This window comes from Hipposideros armiger, unplaced genomic scaffold (assembly GCF_001890085.2).
Source record: "Hipposideros armiger isolate ML-2016 unplaced genomic scaffold, ASM189008v1 scaffold_202, whole genome shotgun sequence".
Taxonomy (NCBI): domain Eukaryota; kingdom Metazoa; phylum Chordata; class Mammalia; order Chiroptera; family Hipposideridae; genus Hipposideros; species Hipposideros armiger.
Window position 1 is genome coordinate 1120700 of NW_017731552.1, and position 21768 is coordinate 1142467.

The 21768-nt window shown below is 55.4% G+C and overlaps 1 protein-coding gene across 2 annotated transcripts in view; it reads right to left on the minus strand.

Annotated features, from left to right (window-relative positions):
- Nucleotides 1–100: 100 nt before the first annotated feature.
- Nucleotides 101–21768, minus strand: part of SH3GL1 (SH3 domain containing GRB2 like 1, endophilin A2) — a 35398-nt gene continuing 13730 nt past the window's right edge. Inside the window, exons 2-10 of one of the 2 annotated variants that reach the window (XM_019653448.1) lie at nt 5701–5769; nt 5300–5372; nt 4207–4350; nt 3646–3779; nt 3291–3449; nt 2882–2985; nt 2166–2290; nt 1941–1997; nt 101–1415 (exon numbers count right to left, since the gene is read on the minus strand). In XM_019653448.1, the coding sequence (XP_019508993.1) occupies nt 1219–1415; nt 1941–1997; nt 2166–2290; nt 2882–2985; nt 3291–3449; nt 3646–3779; nt 4207–4350; nt 5300–5372; nt 5701–5769 (1062 nt within the window). In that variant the 3' untranslated portion in view covers nt 101–1218. Of the gene's footprint in view, nt 1416–1940; nt 1998–2165; nt 2291–2881; nt 2986–3290; nt 3450–3645; nt 3780–4206; nt 4351–5299; nt 5373–5700; nt 5774–21768 lie in introns of those variants that run through there. The other variant, XM_019653449.1, reaches the window with a different exon arrangement.

The window sequence follows — 21768 nt, forward strand, 5'->3', positions numbered from 1 at the left end:
CTGCGTGGGCCTAGCCCTGACCAGAGACCCCTAGGGAGGGCCATGAGTGTCTGCGTGAGCTGGGGAAAGGCCTGCCCTGCACCATAACCAGGCAAGAGGCTGTAGAAAGAGACATTTAATACTTCTTTTTTAAAAAATCAGGAAGACATTTCCATCTGCCCTAGACTGTGACCAAGGCTATGCTGCTTGGCTTGGTTAGGATGCCTGTGTGTCCCCCACGTAATGGTGTCCTGGGGGCTGTGCAGGGTCACTGCAGGAAGGGAATGTGAACCAGACCCGAGCCTGCCACTGAGGCAATTTCAGATTAGGCCAGGGGGGAAACAGCTGCAGGGCGGGGGTCCTACTGGTCTGGGCAGCTGCCTGCCTTGGTCTGGAGGAGATAGACGGGGACGCTGTCGACAGGGCACGGCAGCGGGCCTGGGATAGAGAGGCCCCAGGACAGCCCCAACAGCCAGGGGTCTGGGAACAGTGACTCATCAAAACCTTTGTGTTTGACCTTCGGCAGAAAGGAGACTGTGGGGAGGGAGGTGTGTCCCATGGTCCTATGTGTGGCATGTCGTGTGTGTGTGGTGTGTGTGCAGCTGGTGATGGCAGCTGGTGCCAGAGAAACGCTCCATGTGCTTGGCTGGGGGTGGGGCACCAGCAGGCAGGGACTGAGGGAAGGTAGGTGTGTGGAGCTCAGTGCCCTGCAGCTGAGGAGAGGGCCTGTCCTTAGGAGACCTGGCCCCTGAGGACCCCTGGGTAAGGCCCTCCCAGGGAGGTGGCATCTGTGGGTGAGCTGGGGCCTGGGAAAGTCTCAGGGGAATTTAAAAGCAGGGTGGGGGATCTCAGTTAGGGATCCTGCTGGAACCATCCCCTCGCACAGACTTTCCATCTCCTCCCAGTGAGGGCAGGTCAGGGTGGGCCCCAGTGTGGAGGGTGGGGGTGTGTGTGTACACGCGTGTGTACGTGCTCACCGGAGTTACCAGTCCTGGATGGGGCAGGAGGAAGTTAGTGTTTCTAAGAGCACCTTAGTGTGAGCCCCCTCAGGGCAGCAGAACCCCAGGCAGCCGCGTGGAGTGGGGAGGGAAGCCCCCCACCACTGTGGGTGAGCACTAGTGTAAACAGGGGCCCTGGCCTCCCCGTTGGCCCTGCTGCCCTGGGAGCACCGCCATGGCTGCGCTTTAGGGCAAGTGGAATGCAGGCGATCTGGACGGAGGGGCAGGCAGGCCAACGCTGTCACTGAGGCAGGGGCACCAGCACCTCCACGTAGCTGAGGGGGAAAAAGCCTGACTGGCCGTGGAGCATGCCTTCGTACCAGTTCTCGTCGATCTGGTTGGTCAGCGTGATGATGTCGCCCTCATGGAAGCCCAGCTCCCCGTCGTTCTCAGGCTCAAAGTCGTATAGCGCCTTGCAGCTCGGCTGGTCCAGGGGCGCTGGGGGTGGGCAGGGGGTGGGTGTAAGGTCTAGGCATGCAGCTCAGACCCGAGGCTCCATGGGCTCTTCCAGTGTGCAGGGTGACACAGCCCCCGCTGAGCCAGGCCTCCTGGGCCTGCTGCCTCGATATGCCTCAATTTTCCCCAAGGAGAGCCACTTCTTCCTCTTGCTCCCCAAGGTCATTGGAAAGAAGGAGCAAGTCACACGAGAAACAGAAAGGGTTCTATGAATGGTCACCACAACGCTGCTGGAAGGAGCTGGGGTGCCCAGTGGCATCAGGATGGCCAGAGCCCACTGCCCTCAGGGTGCCGCTCAGAGAGCTTAGAGCTGGTGGGTGTCCTGGGTGTCACAGCACACAGGGAGGTGGGGCTATGCTGCCTGGAGCCCAGCTCCGTCTCTGCTCATAAGGGGCTAAGAGGACCGACCACAGTGGGAGCCCACTTCTACCAGAGAAGCAGAATGAGTAAGACCCTTCCAGAACAGACTGGAAGGCAGTATTATAAACCGAGGCGGGGGACACTCACGCATGTTCCTGCTGGGGGTCCGGATGGGCTTGTCAGAAGAGCGGAAAGATGACGAAGCTGTTTGCAGACAAAGAACAGAGGTGGGCTAAGAGCACTGGGGTGAGGCCCAGTCCCATCCCTGGGGGACCCTTTTGTAGGGTGGGCAGGGGGCCCCCAGCCCCACAGTCTGGATGAAGCAGCCTGGCTCTGAGGCCCTGGGACAGCGTGGCCCTTTGCTGCTGTTACCTGTGATGGTGGGGGCCGGGGTGCAAGGGAAGCCCCCATTGGACTGCTCAGGCTCTCCCAGGTCGAAGGGCTCCCGGGCCTTGGGCTTGTATTCCTGCTTGGGGCGTGAAGAGGCTTCCCGCATCCTGAGAGCAAAGGGACAGATGTGAGCATCACAGGGCCTGATCCTGAGCCTGCCTGAGACCTCGTGTCAGGGCCAGGGAACACCCACGTGGGTGGAGGGGCCCTGGGGAGGCTGTGAGGGGGAATCCCAAGACCGGCTCCCCAGACTCGGGCATTTTTCAGGTTGCCAATCGGCTGGGTCCTCTGAACCCTGAAGTCCTGTCAGCTCCACCAGGGAACTATTTTTCCACCTGAGTGCCTGCAGGACAGCGGAGGTGGAGGAGTGGTCCCTGGGGTCAGCCCTGGGTAAACCCGCCTCCCTCAGGCTGCCTCTGGCCCTCAGGTCACTCTAGCTCTTGCCTTCGGGGACCAGAACAAGCCCTAGGAGGTCCCACTCCCTCCTGGGACCCCCCATTCCCACCCTCACAGCTCAGAGTGTTTGTGAAAAGCCAGCTCCCAGGCTCTGGACTGTGCCCCCAGTAGGGCGAGGCTGTTGCGGGGAGGTGCACAGGGCATCTTGGGCCAGCACAGAAATCTGCCGTAGCCACTCCAGGTTTGCAGGGACCCCAGGGCCACCAGGCTTTTCCCAGCTAGCAGAGCGGGAAGGGGCTCACCTCCGCTTGAGCTTGCTGGCCAGCTCGTCCAGGATCTGCACGGCCTGCCGGTGGTAGTCCAGCTGGGCATCCACCAGGGCGGAGAGCTGGCTCACCTGCTCAATCTGCAGGCAGCCAGCCAAAAATGAAGAGGGGCCACCCTCTGACCCCCATCTCCAGGCTGCTTCCTGCAGGCAGCCTTCCTAAACTACTCCAGGCACAGGGGCCTGGCTGACCCTCGAGCTGCAGCAGGAGGGTAAAGGGCCCAAAAGAGAGACCCCAAAGCCTCAGGGAGCTCCCCCACTCTGGTCCTCATTCCCCCTACACTTCCTTTATGCCCTGAACAGGCACTGAGCCCAAGAAAGCTGGCACCTTCACTGGGCTCATTTTAGAGGCTCCCCTAGGGTGGTCCCCGAGCCCATGGACGTACATCGGTCTCCAGGAGGTTGTGCATGCTGGTCTCGGCCACCTCCTTGGACTCCTCAAACTTCTCCAGGGCCTGGCGCAGCTCCTCATCAGGGATCTTGCCCTGCCGCTTCTTCTTATAGTCGAAGTCCAGGCGGCGGCCCTCCAGCTTCTTCAGGTGGTGCTGATGGCGGGGACGAGGTTTACATCGGCAGTAGGACCTCCCGGAGGGCTGCCCCCAATGCCCTGCGGCCCTTCGTGCAGCGAGTGTGCGAGGAGGGCAGAGCCTGGGCCTAGGATGGGAGGGGGCTCACTGCCTGAGTGAGGGACCCCTGAGGGCTGTACTGGGGGGTGGGCAGGGATAGACCATTGCAGCATACCTGGATCTCCTTTAGGTCTTTGTCACACAGGTTCTGGAGGGGGTCGATGAAGTTCTGCTTGACCTCTATATCCAGGGAGTCCTTCACCTCGGCCAGGCACTTCATGGATTCCCCTGCGTCTAGCAGGGCATCACCTGCAGAAGAGGGGATGGGGGGAGCTGTCACAGGAGGCCTGTGGGGACATGATACCCCCAGCTTCAAATCTGCCCCCACCCCACCCCCAGCCAAAAACATGGACCAGAATTCACAGAAAGGTACCCTGAAGTCTGAATCTGAGCTGCAGTGGCTGGGGGCCGACAATGACAGGTGTCCTCCCATGCTCTGAGAAGGAACCAGGTTTGGCCTGAACCAGCTGCGGCATGGGGGGGGCTTCCCATGGCCTTTGCTGGGCTCCTCCCTCACCATGGGGGGCACACAGGGGCTCTCATCCGGGGACTAGCCAGCATTAGAAGAGATCCTGGAGCTATGGAGGAAAGGGCCCTGTTCGCCCATGTGGGGAGGCTCTGATCCTCTGGGCCTCAGACTGGCTGCCTCCCCATGCCACATTCCTGGGGCCCTCACCGAAGTTGGACTCGCCGCCCAGCTCCTTCCCATGGCGGATCATGCACTCGCCCAGCAGGCCCTCCGACTGCGGGTAGCCAGGGTTCTTCACCTGCCCTCGGATCTTGGACACCGTGTTGAGCATCGTCAGCTTGGCCCGCGAGGCTGGAACATAATGGGCAGGGTGGATATGTGGGTGGTTTCTCCAGGAGCCACCAGGCCTGCACTTGGCCAGCACTGCCGGCTGCACCTCTCTGCCCTGGGCACCCCTGTCCCCTCAAGGCCCACTTATTTCCATTCCAAAGCGCTCCCTTGGCCCAAGGCACCTCAGTTGCCATGCCTGCTGATGACTAGGCTATGAGGAGAACCTCCAAGCAGACTTGCCCTCCTCTGCTTGTAGCCATCATGGGCAGTGGGCAGGAGAGATGAACGGCTTCTCAGGACGCCCCAGGGTTGTCTCATCCTGGAGCATGGCTCTGACTGAGACCCTCCCCTCCTTGGCCTGGGGAGTAGCACCCCAGAAGTGGCGGTGGGCAGGTACAGGCACCCTGGACATGGATCTCTGCCTGGGGTGGGAGAGGAATTGTGCTCGCACCTCTGCCCACTCGGGTTTGTCCCTGGAACACGCCTCGAATGGACACGCCTGGGTTTGCCATGTCCATCACCTCCCACTATGGGAACCAGCATTTGGATTTTCCGCAAGGAAAGGTCCTCATCTCCCTCTCATCCTAGGATACCTCACCTCATGCTCCAGAAGCAGATGTGTGACTGGGGCCTGACAAACTAGGGGTGAGAACCCAATTAAATTGGTTCAGAAAATCAGCTGGGGTGGGGGGAAGGTGCTCTTTTCTGCTGGGGCTGATGGCTATAAGGGTGATTTAAGGCTGGGATTGACACAAGGAATGAAAGCTGTCAGATGAAGCAGAAAGGAAATGCCTGACCCTAAGGATATCCTTTAGATCCTTGGATCCAGTCATGCCTGAAACCTGCATACTCCTGGGCATTTCAGTTCTGAGTCTTTACATGCCCTCTTCATGCTCTGGTAACTGGAAGATTCCTGACTGACACAGACCTGAGGAGTCAGGGGCAGACCCCTTGCAGCTGACACCCTTACCTGGGTTGGGCTGCAGGTATTCGATGGTTCTGGCCAGTACTTCCACCACAGCCTTGCTGGTAACATCCACCTTCTGTAAAGACGCAGTATGTGGCGTTTCGAAACCACCAGGGCACCCAAGGCCAAACCAGGGGCCCATGGACAGTCCTTGCCCTGCTCCCTGGCCCCTGCCTGCCTCAGGGCCCACACAAGAAATACCCACTGCTCTGGGGGCTTGCCTGGCTTCTCTGTCATTCACTACACTGTCCCCGTCACTACCTGCCTAGGGCTGGGGGAGCCCTGCTACCTGTCTAGTTCCTCCTTATAAACCTCCCCAAACCCCAGCTGTCAGAGCTGGACCCCATGGAGGACTGAGTAAACAGTGCCAGGGGTCAGATGGGGCACACAACTTCTCCTGTTACCTTCTCCATCTCTTTGAAGTCATCGTCAAGCTTGGTCCCTTCAGCTCCTCCAACCTTCTCACTGACCAGCTGGAACACAGAAGGAGAGAAAAGAGTATGAGTCTCAGGAGAGGAACCTTCTAGCCATGTCTACTGCTGGTGGGAGATTGAGGGGTTAGGCTATGCTTGATGGCTTCCCAGGGATGCTGAGCTTGGCCACTGACAGCAAGATGGGTGAAAAAGCGAGGCCCTGGCTCCAAATCCACACACCCCTTCAACCAGGGCAGGGGCACCTTCTGCTGGACGTCCTCCGTGCCCACCCTGTCAGGCTGTGTTGATGGCTCCAGAGCCCCGAGAGTGCCCCCAACCCCGCACCATGTACAGCATGCAGACCAAGCACGGCTGAGGGAAGGCCCCTCCTGGGGCTGAGATGTCCACACCCTGATGGAGGTGCCACGGTTCAGCTCTAGGTGAGGTGACCAGAGTCACCAACCCTCTTCACTCAGGGAATTGCACACTTCCCTCTCCCCACTGAATTCCTGCCTCTTTTGGAAGCAAGCTCAGGGATCACAGGGTCTGGCATTTCCCCCAAAATGCATCCTCCAGGGGTGCCTGCGAGGTGAGCAGGTCTGCAGTCCTGTGGCTGAGTGAATGTGGGAACTGCCATGTTTGACAAGAGCCGAGTGGGAGGGAAAGACCTGCCTGGCACAGGCCAACTGGTCATGGTTCCTGGAAGTTACTTCTCATGCATATGCATGTGCATACACACACATCTGAACAGCAATTTGGCACATTTAATCTCTCATGTTTAATCACAGGCATTCATGCACATGCATGCGTGTACACACACACACACACACACACACACACACACCTCCTGAGAGCTTGGCAGCAGTCTCTGCCCACCTATGAGGACCCCTCTGGGGGCTCCTAAGGACACCCAGCGGCACACGGCCTGGCCTGCAGGGGCGCTCAGACCACTGGTGCACAGGACGGGTCCACTGCCTTCTACCTGTGTGGTCTTGGGCAATCAGCTTCACTGGGCCTCAGTTTTTCCCTCTGTAGAATTGGGCGACAGGTGCGCACATGGTAAATACTGGATACCCATGCTGCCCACACCTCTGACCACTGTTACTTTCCCTGTGCATCTTGTCCCGCCAAGGGGACTGAGCAGAACTCCAGGGCAGCCCTAGGCTATCCATCTTTAGCTGCTGTGCCCCCCACCGGCAGTCGAGAGAGAACGGGACTGTGTGCCCCTGAAAGTCAGTGGTTCTAAACTTGGCTGCACCGCAGGAGGGGACTGGGCATAGTTGAGAGGACAAGGCTGCAGTGGGGGAACAGGAAGTGGGGCTGGTGCAGGGCTCAGCCTGGGGACTGTCACCACCACCTGGAGCTGGAGCTGCTTGGCTGTGTTCTGCTGTGCACCATAGGGGGATCACATAGAAGCTGCCCTCCAGCTTCTAATAAGGACTTCATAAGGCAAGCTTGGTCCCTCCTAAGCGTTTTGGGGTGTTCTATTTTATTTCATGGGACAGTTTCACTTCTTTTGATTATGGTAAAACAGGATGTTCTCAAACTCGGTGGTTGCCAGAGAGGGAAGTGAGTGAGCTGCCTGACGTGAGACACTCTTCTGGTGAAATGGAAGGGCAGCTGAAGCGCCGGGGCTTGAAACCACACCTTCCGGGCTGAGGGCATTGGGGCCAGGCAGTCTGCTCAGCGCAAGGCAGTGCAGGGAATGATTCCCCCAGGGAAGAGCCCCTGCTGGCGGGCTCACCTGCCTCCTTCCTCTGAGGGAAAGAGCTCAGGCAGGCCCCGCAGCCTCTTCCAGGCCCCCTGGGAGTGTCGCCTCTCCATCTCCCCTGGGAATCTGAGACTCCACTACTCTGGCCCCCAACTCGGCCAGATTTGCCTGGCCATCCTTGCACCTGGGCACCTGAGAGGCCTTGGAAGAACTGCTGGGCTCCTACCAGTCTCCCCACCCTACCCCTGCCTGGGAGCTCTGAGCTCAAGTCCCATAGGCGGTGGCTGATTGTCCTCCATGTCCCTTCTTTTCAAGGTTCCATCTTGCAACAGGCAGAAATGGATAAAAAGATGACAAGAGGTCAAAAGGAAATGGGAAAACCAAAGAAGCCACATGTGAATCCAGTAACGAAGGGACAAAGTGCCGAGTGTGGGGCTCCCCAGGAGGCACGGACCATGGCCTAGTGGAGAGAAAACCTGAGTGGTCTATGGGCAGAGCTGGGAGACATGCGTGGGTTACAAGGAAGCACCTTTGGGTGGAAGGAGAGGGCTTGTCTGGGGGCTGCCTAGGGGCTAGTGGCCAACCCTGGATGCTCAGGGGTCAGGACGCTTGCTGTCTGAGTGGAGGAGTCATGGGCCTGGGGGTACCCTGTCCATGGGGGAGGCCACCGCCCCAACACTCCAGTCCTGCTCAGGTTTGTACACGTCTTTGGACCTGACAAAAATGGCAGATGTTGCCGTGGAAATAACATGTCTACTATAGCGTCTGCATCCTAAATTTATAGCCTGCCTCCACACCCTCTTGCTTGGTGCTCCCTACAACCTGATTGTGTTACCACACCGGAGAGAGGAAACTGAGGCACAGTGCCTGGCGGGGCCCAGCAGGCTGAGACTGAAGCCTGCTCTTCCTCTCCCATCTAGTGAGCAGCTGGGGGCCCCACGAGCTCACGGTGTGCAGGGAACGTTCCCCGCTGACTGCAGCACCTCCTGGGGGCTGGCAGGGTAGATGGGTGACCACTGCCTAATCTTTCGCAGGGCTGTGACCTTGGTGGTGTGTGAAAAACAATGCCTCTTGGGCCCCCCCCCGGCTAGGTCACAGCCTGAATCACCAGCAGTGAGCCCCACAATGGCTGCTGTTGTGAAAGCCACACTGGTGCCAACACAGGGCCCAGCCCAAGCTGGAACGTCCTTTGAGACTCTGCCCCAGTTCAGGTGCAACCCATGGCGAGGAGTCAGTGTGGGAGAGGCTGCCACCCAGTCTAACATGGCGGTGGCCTCTTGCCTGCTGGGTGCTTCTTGGGTCTGTGAGACTGGCTCCTGGTCTCAGATCCCAGCCCTGGCACTGTGCTCTCTGATGCCTCATCAGCCTGGCACTGCCTGCATGCCACATTTCACTTTCCACCTGGAACTGTGTCTATTTTGTCTGTCTAGCATGGATACAAGTCTGTGAGGAAAGGCCACACCTGCCTGGTTGGTGGCTGTATTCCTCTTGTGCTGGCACAGCATGGGCCTCAGGCAGCACTCAGTGACTGTGTGCTCCACGAAGGGCCAGGAGCACGGTCTCTTCCAGGGGAGGGCAGAGGGGGAGAGGCTGGCCAGGTGATGCCAAGTGCTGCTTTGTGACATCTCTGGGCATCCACCTGCCTGTGTTTGTCTCTTTTTAAATGGCTTTATTGAGGTATGGCCTAGCACATGACCCACCCACAGTGAGTGCACACTTTGATGAGTTTCAGTGACAGCATCTCGACCCAGCATCAGAGCCGCACATCCAAAGCTACAGGAAGCTCCCTCAGGCTGTCTCTGGCAATCCTCCCCCACACCAGGCAACCCCTGTTCTGTCTCTCTCTAGAGCAACGGTTCTCAACCTTCCTAATGCTGCGACTCCTTAATACAGTTCATGTTGTGATGACCCCCAACTATAAAATTATTTTCGTTGCTACTCTATAACTGTAATTTTGCTACTGTTATGAATCGTAATGTAAATATTTTTTTTTGTTTTCCCATGGTCTTAGGCGACCCCTGTGAAAGGGTCGTTTGACCCCAAAGGGGTTGCGACCCACGGGTTGAGAACCGCTGCTCTAGAGGTACCTTTCCTGGAAACGGCACAGATAGACTCACACCATGTTAGTATTTTTAACCTTTGGGAAGAGGGTGCCCTGCCCCCAACCCAGGCTGCAGGGTGGGGTCTGCAGCTCTGTGTTCCCAAGTTCAAACTGTGGCTCAGACTACAGAAGTGGTTACTGCCAGTGAGGGAGTAAAAGAGGATCCCAGTCCTGTTCACATCCCCCCATGCCCAGCCCATTCAGGCTACTCTCAAGGGAACCCCCAGACCTCATCCCTCATGGACTCTGGTCATATTTATGACATGCCGACAAGTGACTGCAACAAACAGACTTACTCAGGCCTATTTCAGGGTCTTGAATTGTCTGATGACAGCTTTGACTGAGCACCCCAGGAGTGAGCAGGCCTGGAATGGAGGTGGGGCTTCATCCCACAGCACCTGTGATTTCTGTCCTCACGTGCTGGCCCGTGGACACTAACGGTACAGACTAATCTGAGAAGGGGGCTATTCTTTCAAAAACTTGTGTTCTTCAGTGTTCTAGACCTCTGTCTTTAAAGAGGAGCAAGGACTCTGACATGTAGGAGAGAAAGAGAGAACATGCAACGGGACAGGCCACAAAAGGGACTGAGAAGGTGCTGTGTGCCAAGGGCTGGCAGGGCAGCCGCTGGAGGAGCAAAACAGGAAACAAAGGCAGGACAACCTTTTACCCAGAGGTGCTGGACAATGGCTGCCCCTCACAGGGCAGGCACATCTGCAGTGGCCACTTGGTGGCAGCTGGAGGACCAATTTGAACCCTGCTGAGTGGGACGGCGGTGCCAACCGCAGGCCTCGTAATTGAACCATCTCAACAGAGAAACCTGATCAATATGACATGGAAAATAAATGGGCCAATCTACAGGCTCTGTGACCCAGACAGATAATTTGCTCTGATCTGATGAATTAAGAGTTTAAGGGGAAAAAAAGGAGGAGGAGGGAGCTCGCATGGATGAGTGGGGAGGAGGGGAGATAAGCAGGGCTGTGTGGGGCCTTGCTGTCTGGGATGGGTGCTCCACGTTTCCTGCTGAACGTCCCCGCACTTCGTCCAGCCATCCTGCTCTGGGAGACCACATGTAGTGCTTGATGACCGGTTAACAGCCAGGTCTCCTGTCCTCTCCTGGCCTGGGCCAGGGTCTAGGGGCAGCCTCCCCTCCGGCCCTTTGCCTGGCTGACTTCTCCCTGCCTGTTTGGGAGTACACTAGGGTGACACTTCCCACCCAGGGCTAAGGAGCAGCCTCCTCCTCAGTGTTAAGGGACCAGCCCAGGACCAGGGACAGAGAAGAGAAACTCCTTGTGGGCACTGGCTGGAAAGCAAGAGCAATCAGCATGGAGACAGACAGGGGTAAGAGGTCTTGAGGGTTCAGGCCCAGCCACCTGCCTGTGTGGCCCTGAAAGAGCCACCCCTGGGGTCTGGGTCAGAGACTTGGCCCTCCCCGCTGAGGCGCTGGGACCCTCAGCTCTCAGGCGTGAGCACTTCTGGCTCCAGTGAACAACCACTGTCTGGACGGGGGTCAATAGGCCAGTGCTAGCCAACTGCTATGCAGTGTGATGAATCCTGTCTGAAGCAGGAGTGAGGTATGTGAGACCCAGGAGGCTGTCCTGGCCTCAAGGAGTGCCCTCTGGCAAGGGAGTCAGAAGTGATGGCAATACAGAGAAGAACGTGATGAGAGCCGCAGGGAGGTGTAAACATGCCAACATGGCAGCGGCACGTGCTGGCTGGATGAGCCACACAGCCCAGCATTCGCCACACTGGAACTCAAAGGGCAGGATCCCAACAGGCCAGGCTGGGCCAGGCCGGCAGAGGGCACTCTGGGTGAGACAGGTTTGGGGCACAAGGACATGTTCCTGCACGATGTCGACTGTCACATCAGCTTGACGTCGAAGCAGGAACTGGTGCACCCATTTATAGATGAGGAAACCAAGGGACAGAACTTAAAGCCTGTGGAGCTGTAAGTGGAGGCACTGCGACTAGACCTGCCAGGCCCGCCGGTCCATCCTGTGCCACGCCTTGTACTGGAGGACTGGTCAGCAATGGGATGGGGTAAAGCCTGGGGCCTGCGCAGGGCCTGGCCAGAAGGGTGTGGGGCTTCTGAGGATCATGGGGAGGCGTCAGACCATGTCCTGTGTGCAGAGTGCCTGGACACAGGCGGCCCCAAGAGGCAATCATGATGATCCTGGGCAGGGCTGGGAAATTCCTGAGCTGAGATGATGGCAAGGGGATGGGAAGGGAGGGAAGGAGGACCCATTTGCCTCTAAATCCAACTGCGACTCCCCTCCCTGCTGGCCTCCTAACATCTGGAGAGATGTGTGCCAAACACCTCAGAGCAACCCCTCTGGTTTCCATTACGGTCATCCTGTCTCATGACTCAAGACAGCCCATGACATGGGCAGGGCTGGTCTGCTGTCTGGCCGACACATGAAGCCGCTGGCCTTCTCGATCTCCTTTCTGCTTGAGCTCCTGGGCCCCTAGCTTGGAGATGCTGGCAGAGACAGGACATGGTGTGCTCTTTGGCTAACCAGGCTCTCTTTCTGAGAGCTGGGCCAAGCATGCTTCTGGGGAGATAATGTGCGCAGTGCATTGGCTGCCCTGAAGCCTCCTGCTCTCAACGTGTCTGGTCCCTGCCTAGAAAATCTTCAGTGGCCCCGAGGTGCCAGGATACTCAGAATGATTTCCAAAGCCTGGGCCCTTGTGAGTGGCTCAGTTATGAAATGCTTGCTGATGGGGGCGGTGCTGATTCCAGGTGGCTCAGAATTCCCACGTGGCTCTGAGAGTGAAGGCCACAGGCACGGGGCTGGGCCTTCACCCTTAGGGCCACCAGAGTAGAGGTCACAGAAACATCATTTGTACCCAAATGAACCTTCATACCCCGACTGGGAGGAATCAGAGGATAGAAATCAACCCTTTAAGCCAAGGAGACGGTGAGCAGGAAAACTGAGGTTCTGGCAGCTAGGAAAAGAACTCATCCATCACAGGTCCTTAGTAAACACTTGTGAGCTGACTGAAAGAGTAAGTCATCACCCCTTTGTTAAACCCCACGGAGGGAGGTGTTCCAACAAGTCAGAACTTCCTTCGGCATACTGGGAACTCTGAAATTTCCCTGGGTTTGCTGGTACCCTTCATGCCTCTGGGCACACATTTCCTCTCCACCCAGTGATCAAACCTAGGTAAGTGTTTTTTTTAAAAAGCAGCTTTGTGAACGGGAGTGGTGGAAATGATCAACCAGGAAAAAACTTTTAAGTTACGTTTCATGTGGAAACTCCAAACTGGGCACCAGATCAGGCCCCAAGGGGCAGAAACGGGCCCATAGACACACCTCCGTGTCATTGTGCCATGTGTTTATTGGGAAATTAGTTCTGGCAGCAGCAGGAGAGTGACTTTTTAAGCCCAAGGTGTTCTCTCAGCAGAAGGGGCGGTTGCTTGGGCCTGGGGCTGGTGGATGAGAAACCAGTTCAGAAGCAGAACAGAACCCTTGGGTCCCCCAGGCTGCAGGGACAAGCCAGCTGTGGGGTCTCCCAGACAGAGGGGGGCGCTGGCTGTCACTGTGGAGTGGAGTCTGGCACAGGGGCCTTGGTCAGATCTGGCCTTTTGCAGTCTAGGTAGTTTTCCGTGCCCAGCAGTGCCAGCTATTTAAGACACACCTTAGGATGGCTCAAGCCCCACTGCCTCCCAGCACACATGCATCACAGGACTGCCTGGCTCCTGGCTCCGTCAGCTAGAGAGCAGGACTCCAGGCCAGCACGAGGTAATAAATGCTTTGCTGTCTAGAAGGCAGTGAGATGACTGCCATGTGAAGCCTCAGCTGCTGCTTCCCAGCCTGGCATATGCTGTTAAAATGACGGGAGAAACCCATAAGCAAAATGAAAAAACCCTCTCAGTCACCTGTCTGGCTTAATCTAAGAGTCTGAGCTGGACATGGTACGGACACTGGGAGCAAAGAGGGAACTGGCCATTGGAAAGGACTGACTTTATAGGAAGTGGCGATAGCAGATGGGAAACAATCACAAAGTGACTGTCAAGACGGAGTGGCGAGCTGGATGACAAAGCTCCTCGAGATATAACCGGGGTGCACCCACGGCCTCGTCTTAAAGCCCCAGCCTCCTTTTGCAGGTCTGAGTACCCGAGAACAGAGGTTCCTCCAGGGTGGACACTGAGAGAGCTACCCCTTTGGCTCTGGGCTAAAATGAATTTTTCTTTGCTGACATCAAAGTCACCAGACCTCCACAAGTGCCTGGCTCATTCCTCATGCCGCTGTCACAGTGCTTTCCTGATGAGCCCTCTGGAATCCTTCAGGAGGGACCCTGTGAGCTCCCAGAAGCCCCTCTACCAGCCTGAAACCAGGCCTTCCCCACCCTGGCTTGGACTTGCATCATTTTTCTCCCCAGGACCCCGGGGCAGCCTCCTCACTGGTCTCCCCTCCCAGGCCTTGCCCCAGCCTCCTGCCCAGAACTCTCACACTGGGGCCTGCCACCCCCTCCAGGCACCTGACCCATCTTTGTGCCGCAGCATCTGGACTGCTCCCTCTATTCCCATGCCCATCACTTCTGCTCTGGCTTAATTCCTGCTTTGGGAGTTCAGAGGCCTCGGCTTTGACATGACTTCCTGTTAGAGCCCCCCACATCTTTCAGAGTGCTTCTGAGTTCTAATTGTACACCATGCATCCCATGTTTGTCCCCAGTAGCTGATGGCAAGCTCCTGGCACACAAGGACCCTATGTATTGGTTTCTGCTGTCACCCAGCGTATCACATAGGTGGAGTAGATACCAACTGACTGATTGGCTAGCCCAATGCTCTATGCCCAAAACACCTGGAAGGGCCAAGTCTCACTGGTCCCTCTGTCCCCCACAAAGGGCTGCTCTTGGGCAAGGTGGGTTGGAGGGGAGTGTGGGCTGTGCCCAGGCCCCTTCCTTTTGGGGCAGTCCTTTCCTTGCCTCCCAGAGGACCGGCTAGCAAAACGCAGGTGCAGTGGCACAGGAGGACCTGAAGGCTGAAGGAGCTCTATGACCACGGGGCCACAAAGGAGGAGTGCAGGGCTGGGCAGACATGGCGGTTGCAAGGTGCCTTGGCCTCGACCCTCTCTGTTTAAGGAAAGTACCTCCCTCCCTTCCCCCAGGTGACTCAGCAGTCCTTGGAGACCGGGTGATAAGGAACCCACATGCTGCCTGGACTGACCTCCACATAGATGGTGGGGAGAGAGGGCAGGCTAAGTGTTGGCCTGTGTGGGACTGAGGGGTTTTCCCTCAAAGCCAGTCTACACAGAGGCCAGGCCCTGAACACCCTTCTGACACTGTGGTAGGCAGTGGCCTGAAGTCAGGACACCAGGGCTCCTAGTCCCATCTCATCTAGGGACCCTCCCAACTTCCTCATCTATGAACAAGAGCATTGGCCCAGGTCCAACTCTAATGATTGGCAGTCCTGGGATTTCCATTAAGATGCCACTAAGTTTCCCCAAAAGGAAGCAGAAGCACTTAACAAAAACTGTTCCCTACTGTCTTGTCACTCTGGTTAACCGTTCCCTGGTTAATCTGAGTCCATGGGGGAGGAAGGGGGCCCTGCTAGGTGGTGGGAGGGCTCCATGTTCTGTCAGCTGAGCAAAGCTGGCTTCTAAAGCACTTACAGTTTGCAGTGGGAGGCAGGCCTGCTGGAGCTGAGAAGGTATCACAGAATTTATATTTTTTAATGTTTCCATAAGACACAGCAGATACTACAGAGCTCCTTAGACCTGCTGCCTTGCTGGCCCTTTTGTTATCCTTGAAAACTCCAAGGGTAAGGGACAGAGCCAGCTGGGATCTCTAGTGCCCACCTTGCCCAGCTGCAGCCTCTGGGCAAGTATTTCCCCTTATAAATGGGACAACTAAGGCCCCAGGAGGCAATGTGCCTAGCCCAAGGCCAGGCAGTGTAGTGTGTTTGTGTGTGCATATGCATGTGACACCAAACCAGACAGGAGGAATAACTGGGTCCCCAAATTCTCACATCACCTGCTCTGGACGCTGCCCCTGCACCTCTGATCTGTTTCTTCATTTTCAGAGACTTCCCAGGCCTGTCAGGTTGCTGGGGAGACAAGGGAGCTAACAATGAGCAGGGGTCTGCAGGGGGCAGGCCGGTGCTCAGGACTTGGTTCTGCATGGCCAGGAGTGTCCCAGCAACTGCGAGGCCATGTCCCATGCCCGATGCAAGCCAGCGCCCCTGGCTGTGCCGAGGGGTTTTACCACTGACTGACATGCCAGCCATTGACTGAGGCTCATCTCCTAGGAATAAGTTGCATCTGGATCTCTCGCCAGAGATAAAATGCCTGGATATACATCGGCCTCATTCATTTTAATTTCTCATCTTGGGGACGGGGCAGGAGGGTTACATGTCACACAACTGGGAAAATCAAGTTCAGATGAAAACTTATAAAAAGAAACACCCAACCCACAAACAAATGAAGTGATACATCCCCCAGGACCTGCCTGGTAGGGCAGTGCCAGCTCTGTACCACTAACAGCCAGCTGCTCTCCCTGAGGGGAACTGCCGGCCGCCAGCCTCCAGTCCAGCTGGCAGAGCGTGATTCTGCTACACTCATGTGCAGAAATGATAAGGTGTTTTTGCAAACTCATCTGTTGTCAATGATGCAAGAGTAGCCCTTCAGGAAGGGATGGGAAATAGGGCTTGGAAATCCTGTGAGGCACGGAGCTGCCCGGCCCCTGGAAAGCACCGAACAATCTCTGCATCAAACACTGTAACCACAGCCTATTGTAACCACAGCTTACTATGCAAGAGGCTGTAGGTACCTGGCACAAGTCTCAGTGAGGGGCCACAGGTATCCCAACACTGACAAGCTAGGGTGAACCGACCAACCTAAAAGCCCAGAGCCCCTGCCTTCTGGAACACAGATGCCTTCTCTCTGTCTCTAAGACCCCTTCCATTTTTAAAGGTCTAACTAATGAGAAGCTACCTCTTCCACAAAGCCCTCCTGATTCTCCATCACCCACCTCCTTACCCAGGCAGACCCAGGCAGGAGTAATTTGGCTGCAGCCGCCTCTCCCATCACACTACTGGCACCTCCTCTCAAGCCCCTGCCTTCCTTGGATCTCACCTTGGACCAGGCTCTGTTTTCTGTTCTGCAAAGGCACCCGCCTCATTCCTACCTCTTTAAGGCCCTCCTCCCACTGAACAGTGAACTCAAAGTGAGCAGCCTGTCAATGCCGTAACCACACTCAGAACAGCATCTGAGACTCAGGAAGCGCTTGGTTACTACGACCTCACAGTGGTCTGACCTCATCCTACCATGTGACGGTGGCTGAGCTCTGGGAGGACGAGACTCAGGAACAGGCTAGATGACAGCACCACCCTCCCCTATTTTCCTTTATGCTGCTTGCTTATGGGAAGTTCAAGTTAGGCTGGCACTCTGGCCAGAGGCTGCCAGTCCAGTTCTCCACTCTCTGCCCAAGATCTGCCCACAGCTGGTTCCCACACCAGAGAGCAAAGGTTCAGAAAAATATGCAAAGACAAAAAAATCTGAGCAAGCCAGGCCCAGGCTGGCTCGCATCCAGAGGACCCTGCTCTCAGAGTGGGCTCGTTTCTTATCAACAAGAACCCCCTGAAAGCGATGGGGTCTGCGGTTTGGGAGGACAGGACACAGGAAAGTAAGACTGACAGGCAAATAGGCTTTGAAAGGCAAACAGAAATGGCCCGAAACACACCGGCTGGAATGGAGAGGGACCCACTTAGGTCCCCTGTAGATCACTGGGGAGGGCAGAGGGTGGCCTTGGCTCTCCTCCACGAAACAGCCCCACGCAGCAGCTCTGAGAAGGTACTGAGGAATGCGTCCTCACCTGGCTCCACTGTTCGCCTGTCACACCACAGTGGTGACAACAGGCTCAGCTGACAGATGACTCCTGGTCATGGCGGCTCACAGTCACCAAGACCAGTTTTTTCAGGTGTGGCTACCAGCAGCACCTGGGCAGGTCACAATCCTGGGACAGTTCTTGGCACTGCAGACCAGGTCCTCCCATGGGTTAGTGATGGGCACTGCGAGCTGGGGCGTGTAAGATGCCAGCATCCTGTTGCCTTGCACAGCTGCACCTTCATCTGTACCCCACCCTTTTTGTGCAGGGGTATCTGCCATTCTAAACTGCAAAGTTGGTCTTGGAAACATGGAGCTGGAAGGAATCTCAGAATCCCTGTCCAATCTCAGCACACAGATGAGGAAACCAATAGGGCTGAGGAGGCGGGAGCTGCCAGGGCCAGGCGGGTAGTTCCAGGTGGTCACCAGAGCAAACCGCTCCTGTCCCCCAGCTGCCATCACCCTTCAGGGAACAGAGCAGGGGGGCCTTTCCTTTCTCAGGACGTGAATGCAGCCCTTGCCGACACACAGCTTACTGACATCACCACTCAGGCCCCAGCGATGGGTGAGCACCAGGATTTTGAGGTGCCTAGGACCCGCCTCAGGTCACAGACAGAGAAGAGCAGGTCTCAGGGCCCTTTCTCCTCCCCTGTAGCTCATCTTCATTCCAGCAACTCCACTAAGGGCAGCCTCGCCTTACCTTCCCACCCCAAACACAACCCGTCCCCAAACACTGACTTCCTGCCATCAGCAATGCCAGCTACAGTGACAGAGTTAGCAGAGCAGCACAGGCGTGGTGCCTAGTAGGTGTGGAGGCAATCACTATTTGTTGAGATAATAAATACATACCTGTGTACAGACCCCACCCTCCAGCAGCTCACTCTCAGGTGTGTCAGTAACATGTCAAAACACGGGTATGCCCGATGTCCCGAGGCAATGCAAGGGAGCATGGGAGTGGAGGGGACCTGGACCCCAGAACGGGGACTGGATCCAGCTCTGCCCACCAGGCTGTGACTTTAAGCAAGAAAGTGGACCTCTGAGCTTCAGTTTCCTCAACTGTAAAGTGGGGTGATGATGACGACACCTGTGGGACTTGGGTGTGAACAAGATTTAAAAATCACAAACTGCCCTACAAACATGAGCCTGCTGTGGGCTGCATCTGCTGTCCAGAGGAAGGAATGAGGCGAGGCGGGCCATGCGCAGGCGGCTTGGGACGGGGTCCGCAGCGAGGGCAGCATTCAGAGGCAGGGTCTGATGAGTGGCCTGGATAACAGGGGCAGCAAGGATGCCAGGGTTTCTGGAGTGAAAGTGTTGGTGTGGACGCTTCTTTAGAGGGAACATGACATCCTGGGCAGCCCTCCTATAAGGGATTTGTATGTCCACGTACACATCACTCACACACCAGGACACGTATAAAAACTGTGTTGATAGCAGGCTGATTCCTTGCTCTACCCTTGTACCAAAAGGCCCTAGAGATCAGTAACGGAGTCTAACCCAGACTCCAGGAAACTCCTGGCACCAAGTACATCTGTTAATGGGTGACTGTGATACACAATTGTGAAGGTCTATTTGGGGGTAAGGGAAGGGGGAAGCACCAGGAAATAAAACTCCATGCTCCATCAAGAGCAGCACCTGGTGCACTAATGCCACTCTGTATGACCTGGGCAGCACAAGAGTCTCCTCCAGGCCACCCCTCCTCTTCCAAACAACCCAGCCTGTCAGCCGCCCCTGAACACCCCAAGGGGCTTTCTGCCCTTGGTGCTGGCTACCATGATTCCTGCCCCTGGGATACTCAGCCCTCTCCCCTTCCAGATGGTGTATACCACTTCCAGGAAGCCGCACTTACTCTGGGCACAAGGGTTTCCCCTCCCACCATAAGTCAGAAGGTCTTGCTGCATTTACCAAGATGGCTGTGCAATCTCGGCCCAAAGCACCCCTCAGCAGTGATGGCTTTCGTCTTCTATTTATTTATTTTTGCAAGAGAAAAGCTGCCCTGCCCTCCTCCCTAGGTCTTGCCTCTCTGCTGTCACAGTGTGATGCGTGTCTGGTGTGGCTAACTCCTGAGCTAGGAGCCATAAAAATATTCAAATCTCTCTCCACCAGAGAATGATGGTTTAGCAGACAGGGACTCCTCCCAGCACCCAGCACCTGTGGCAGCTTCTGCTACCCTGGAAGGGCTGACCCCATTTACAGATGATGCCTGGGCTCCTGGATGAGGGATGAGAACACAACAGGGCAGGTCAGCAACCCGGAGGCCGCAGCATGGGGGCCTCGCTCCAGTGCCCGCTTAGGAAACCCTTCATCCTCCTTTCCTTTCTCCTTCCAATGTCCAAATTCAAAGCCAATGGTCCAGTCACCTCCCTGTGAATGATCCCTGGTTTCTCCCTACAGGGCACTTGTCATAGGGCCCTGTGTCACCGTACCAGCCCTATTTCAATCACTTAGCCACCATGCATGTTCGGGATACTCTCCTGCCCTAAACTGATAATTCAGGGTCAAAGTCGAACAACCAGATCCCCCCTTTTGAGAAGGCTGGTCTTAATTTTTCAACAAATATTTACTGTTGATATGTGCCAGGTATAATAGAGGGGGAAAAAAGATTAATAACAAGCTCACAAAAATATGATAACGTAAGAGCCTCTGATAAGGGACCTATAGGGAGAAGCCACTTCTTCCTGTGGGGAGGAAACCAGGAAGGATTCACAAGATGACCCTGGATTAGGCTGTGAAGGATGAGTTGAAATTGAACGCAGGAAGGAGAAAGGAACATGATGTGAGGAAAAGGCAGAGACAAGGGGACAATGGGGCGCTGCACCAACACAGAGGACAGAGGAGCTAAGGGCTGCCTCAGAAACAAATACCAGACATAATTCTGAAGTGTCCCTTTTGAAGATGTAGGGAGTCATTAGCAAAGCAGGTCTGGCGGGAGCCTCTGGGCTCTGTAATAGAGAGAAATGTGCCAACAGACTCGAGAACTGCTGACCTCTTTTTACAGAATTGGTGGGAATCAACACTGGTCAAGACACGGCTGTGATGTTTTCCAGGTGGTACCTGAGGTTTGGACAGGCAATAGCATTTTTGCATAAAAATCTGAATACAGAGCCAGTTTTCAAATTCACATTAAATAACAGCGGTGAAGGATTTCCTGTTAGTCCACCAGCCTTTAAGTCGCAGAGGCGGGATTCCAGGAACCAGGAAAAGGCTTTGGTGGAGTTTTGGATTTGCTCCACAGAGCCCTGTAACTCAAGAAGGCTTGGGGGAGACCCCTCTCTTAGCACAGTATTCATAAGTCAACTTTGCAAAGGGAACTGGTCTATTTTCTTGCTGACTTCAGCCATTAAGTTGGAGGTGAGAGGTAATGAAGGAATGCACACACACACATACACATATACACACACACACACCACACACACACACACACACACACACACACACACACACGCACGCACTTTTAAAGGTTGAGCTGAAAACCTTTACCAGGACAAGGCTTTAAAACGGTGTGAACCTGCACAAGTTCCCTATGGCTGCTGTAACAAATTATGACAAACTCAGTGATTAAAACACAAGTTTCCTGGGCCGGCCGAGTGGCGCGTTGGTTAAGAGTTGGCTTGGGATGCCAGCTCTGGGCAGCAGGGCCCCAGTTCGGATCCCACATGAGGGCCTGTGATGCTGCGCCCTCTACAGCGAAGACGGTGAACAACAGCTCGACCTGGAGCTGGGCTGTCGTGAGTCGCCGGCGACCGCATCGGTAGGCTGCAGTGGGGCTGGCCAGCAGCGGGCGTGAGCTTTCGTGAGCTGCTGTGAGTGGCCATCTCACCCGAGAAGAGCGCAATGATCACAATACCAACATGGGCCAGTGAAGTGACATCTTCCACAACTAGACTGAAGAACAAAAAAAGGACAGCAACTTGTCTGTTCCCCTTCTCAGATTCTCCAACGCTGTTCCCCTCCCTCAATTCCCCAATAAAAATCTTAAAAAAACAACAAAAAAACACAAGTTTCCTAGAAGAAACAAAATAATGGAAGGATATACCATGCTCATGGGTTGGAAGGATTAATGATGAAAATGTCCTTACCACCTAAAGCAATCTATAGATTCAGTGCAATCCCTATTAAACTACCAATGACATTCTTCTCAGAATTAGAACTAATCCTAAAATGTGTATGGAACCACAAAAGAACCCAAATAGCCAAAGAAATTTTTAGAAAAAACAAAGTAGGAGGTATCACACTTGCTGATATCAAACTATATTACAAAACTACAACAATCAGAGCAGTATGGTACTGGAATAAACAGAGTGATATCAATGTAATATAATAAATCCTTGCTTATATGGCCAACTAATCTGTGATAAAGGAGGCAAGGATGTACAATGGGGTACAGGCAGTCTCTTCAATAAGTGGTGTTGGGAAAATTAGACAGAA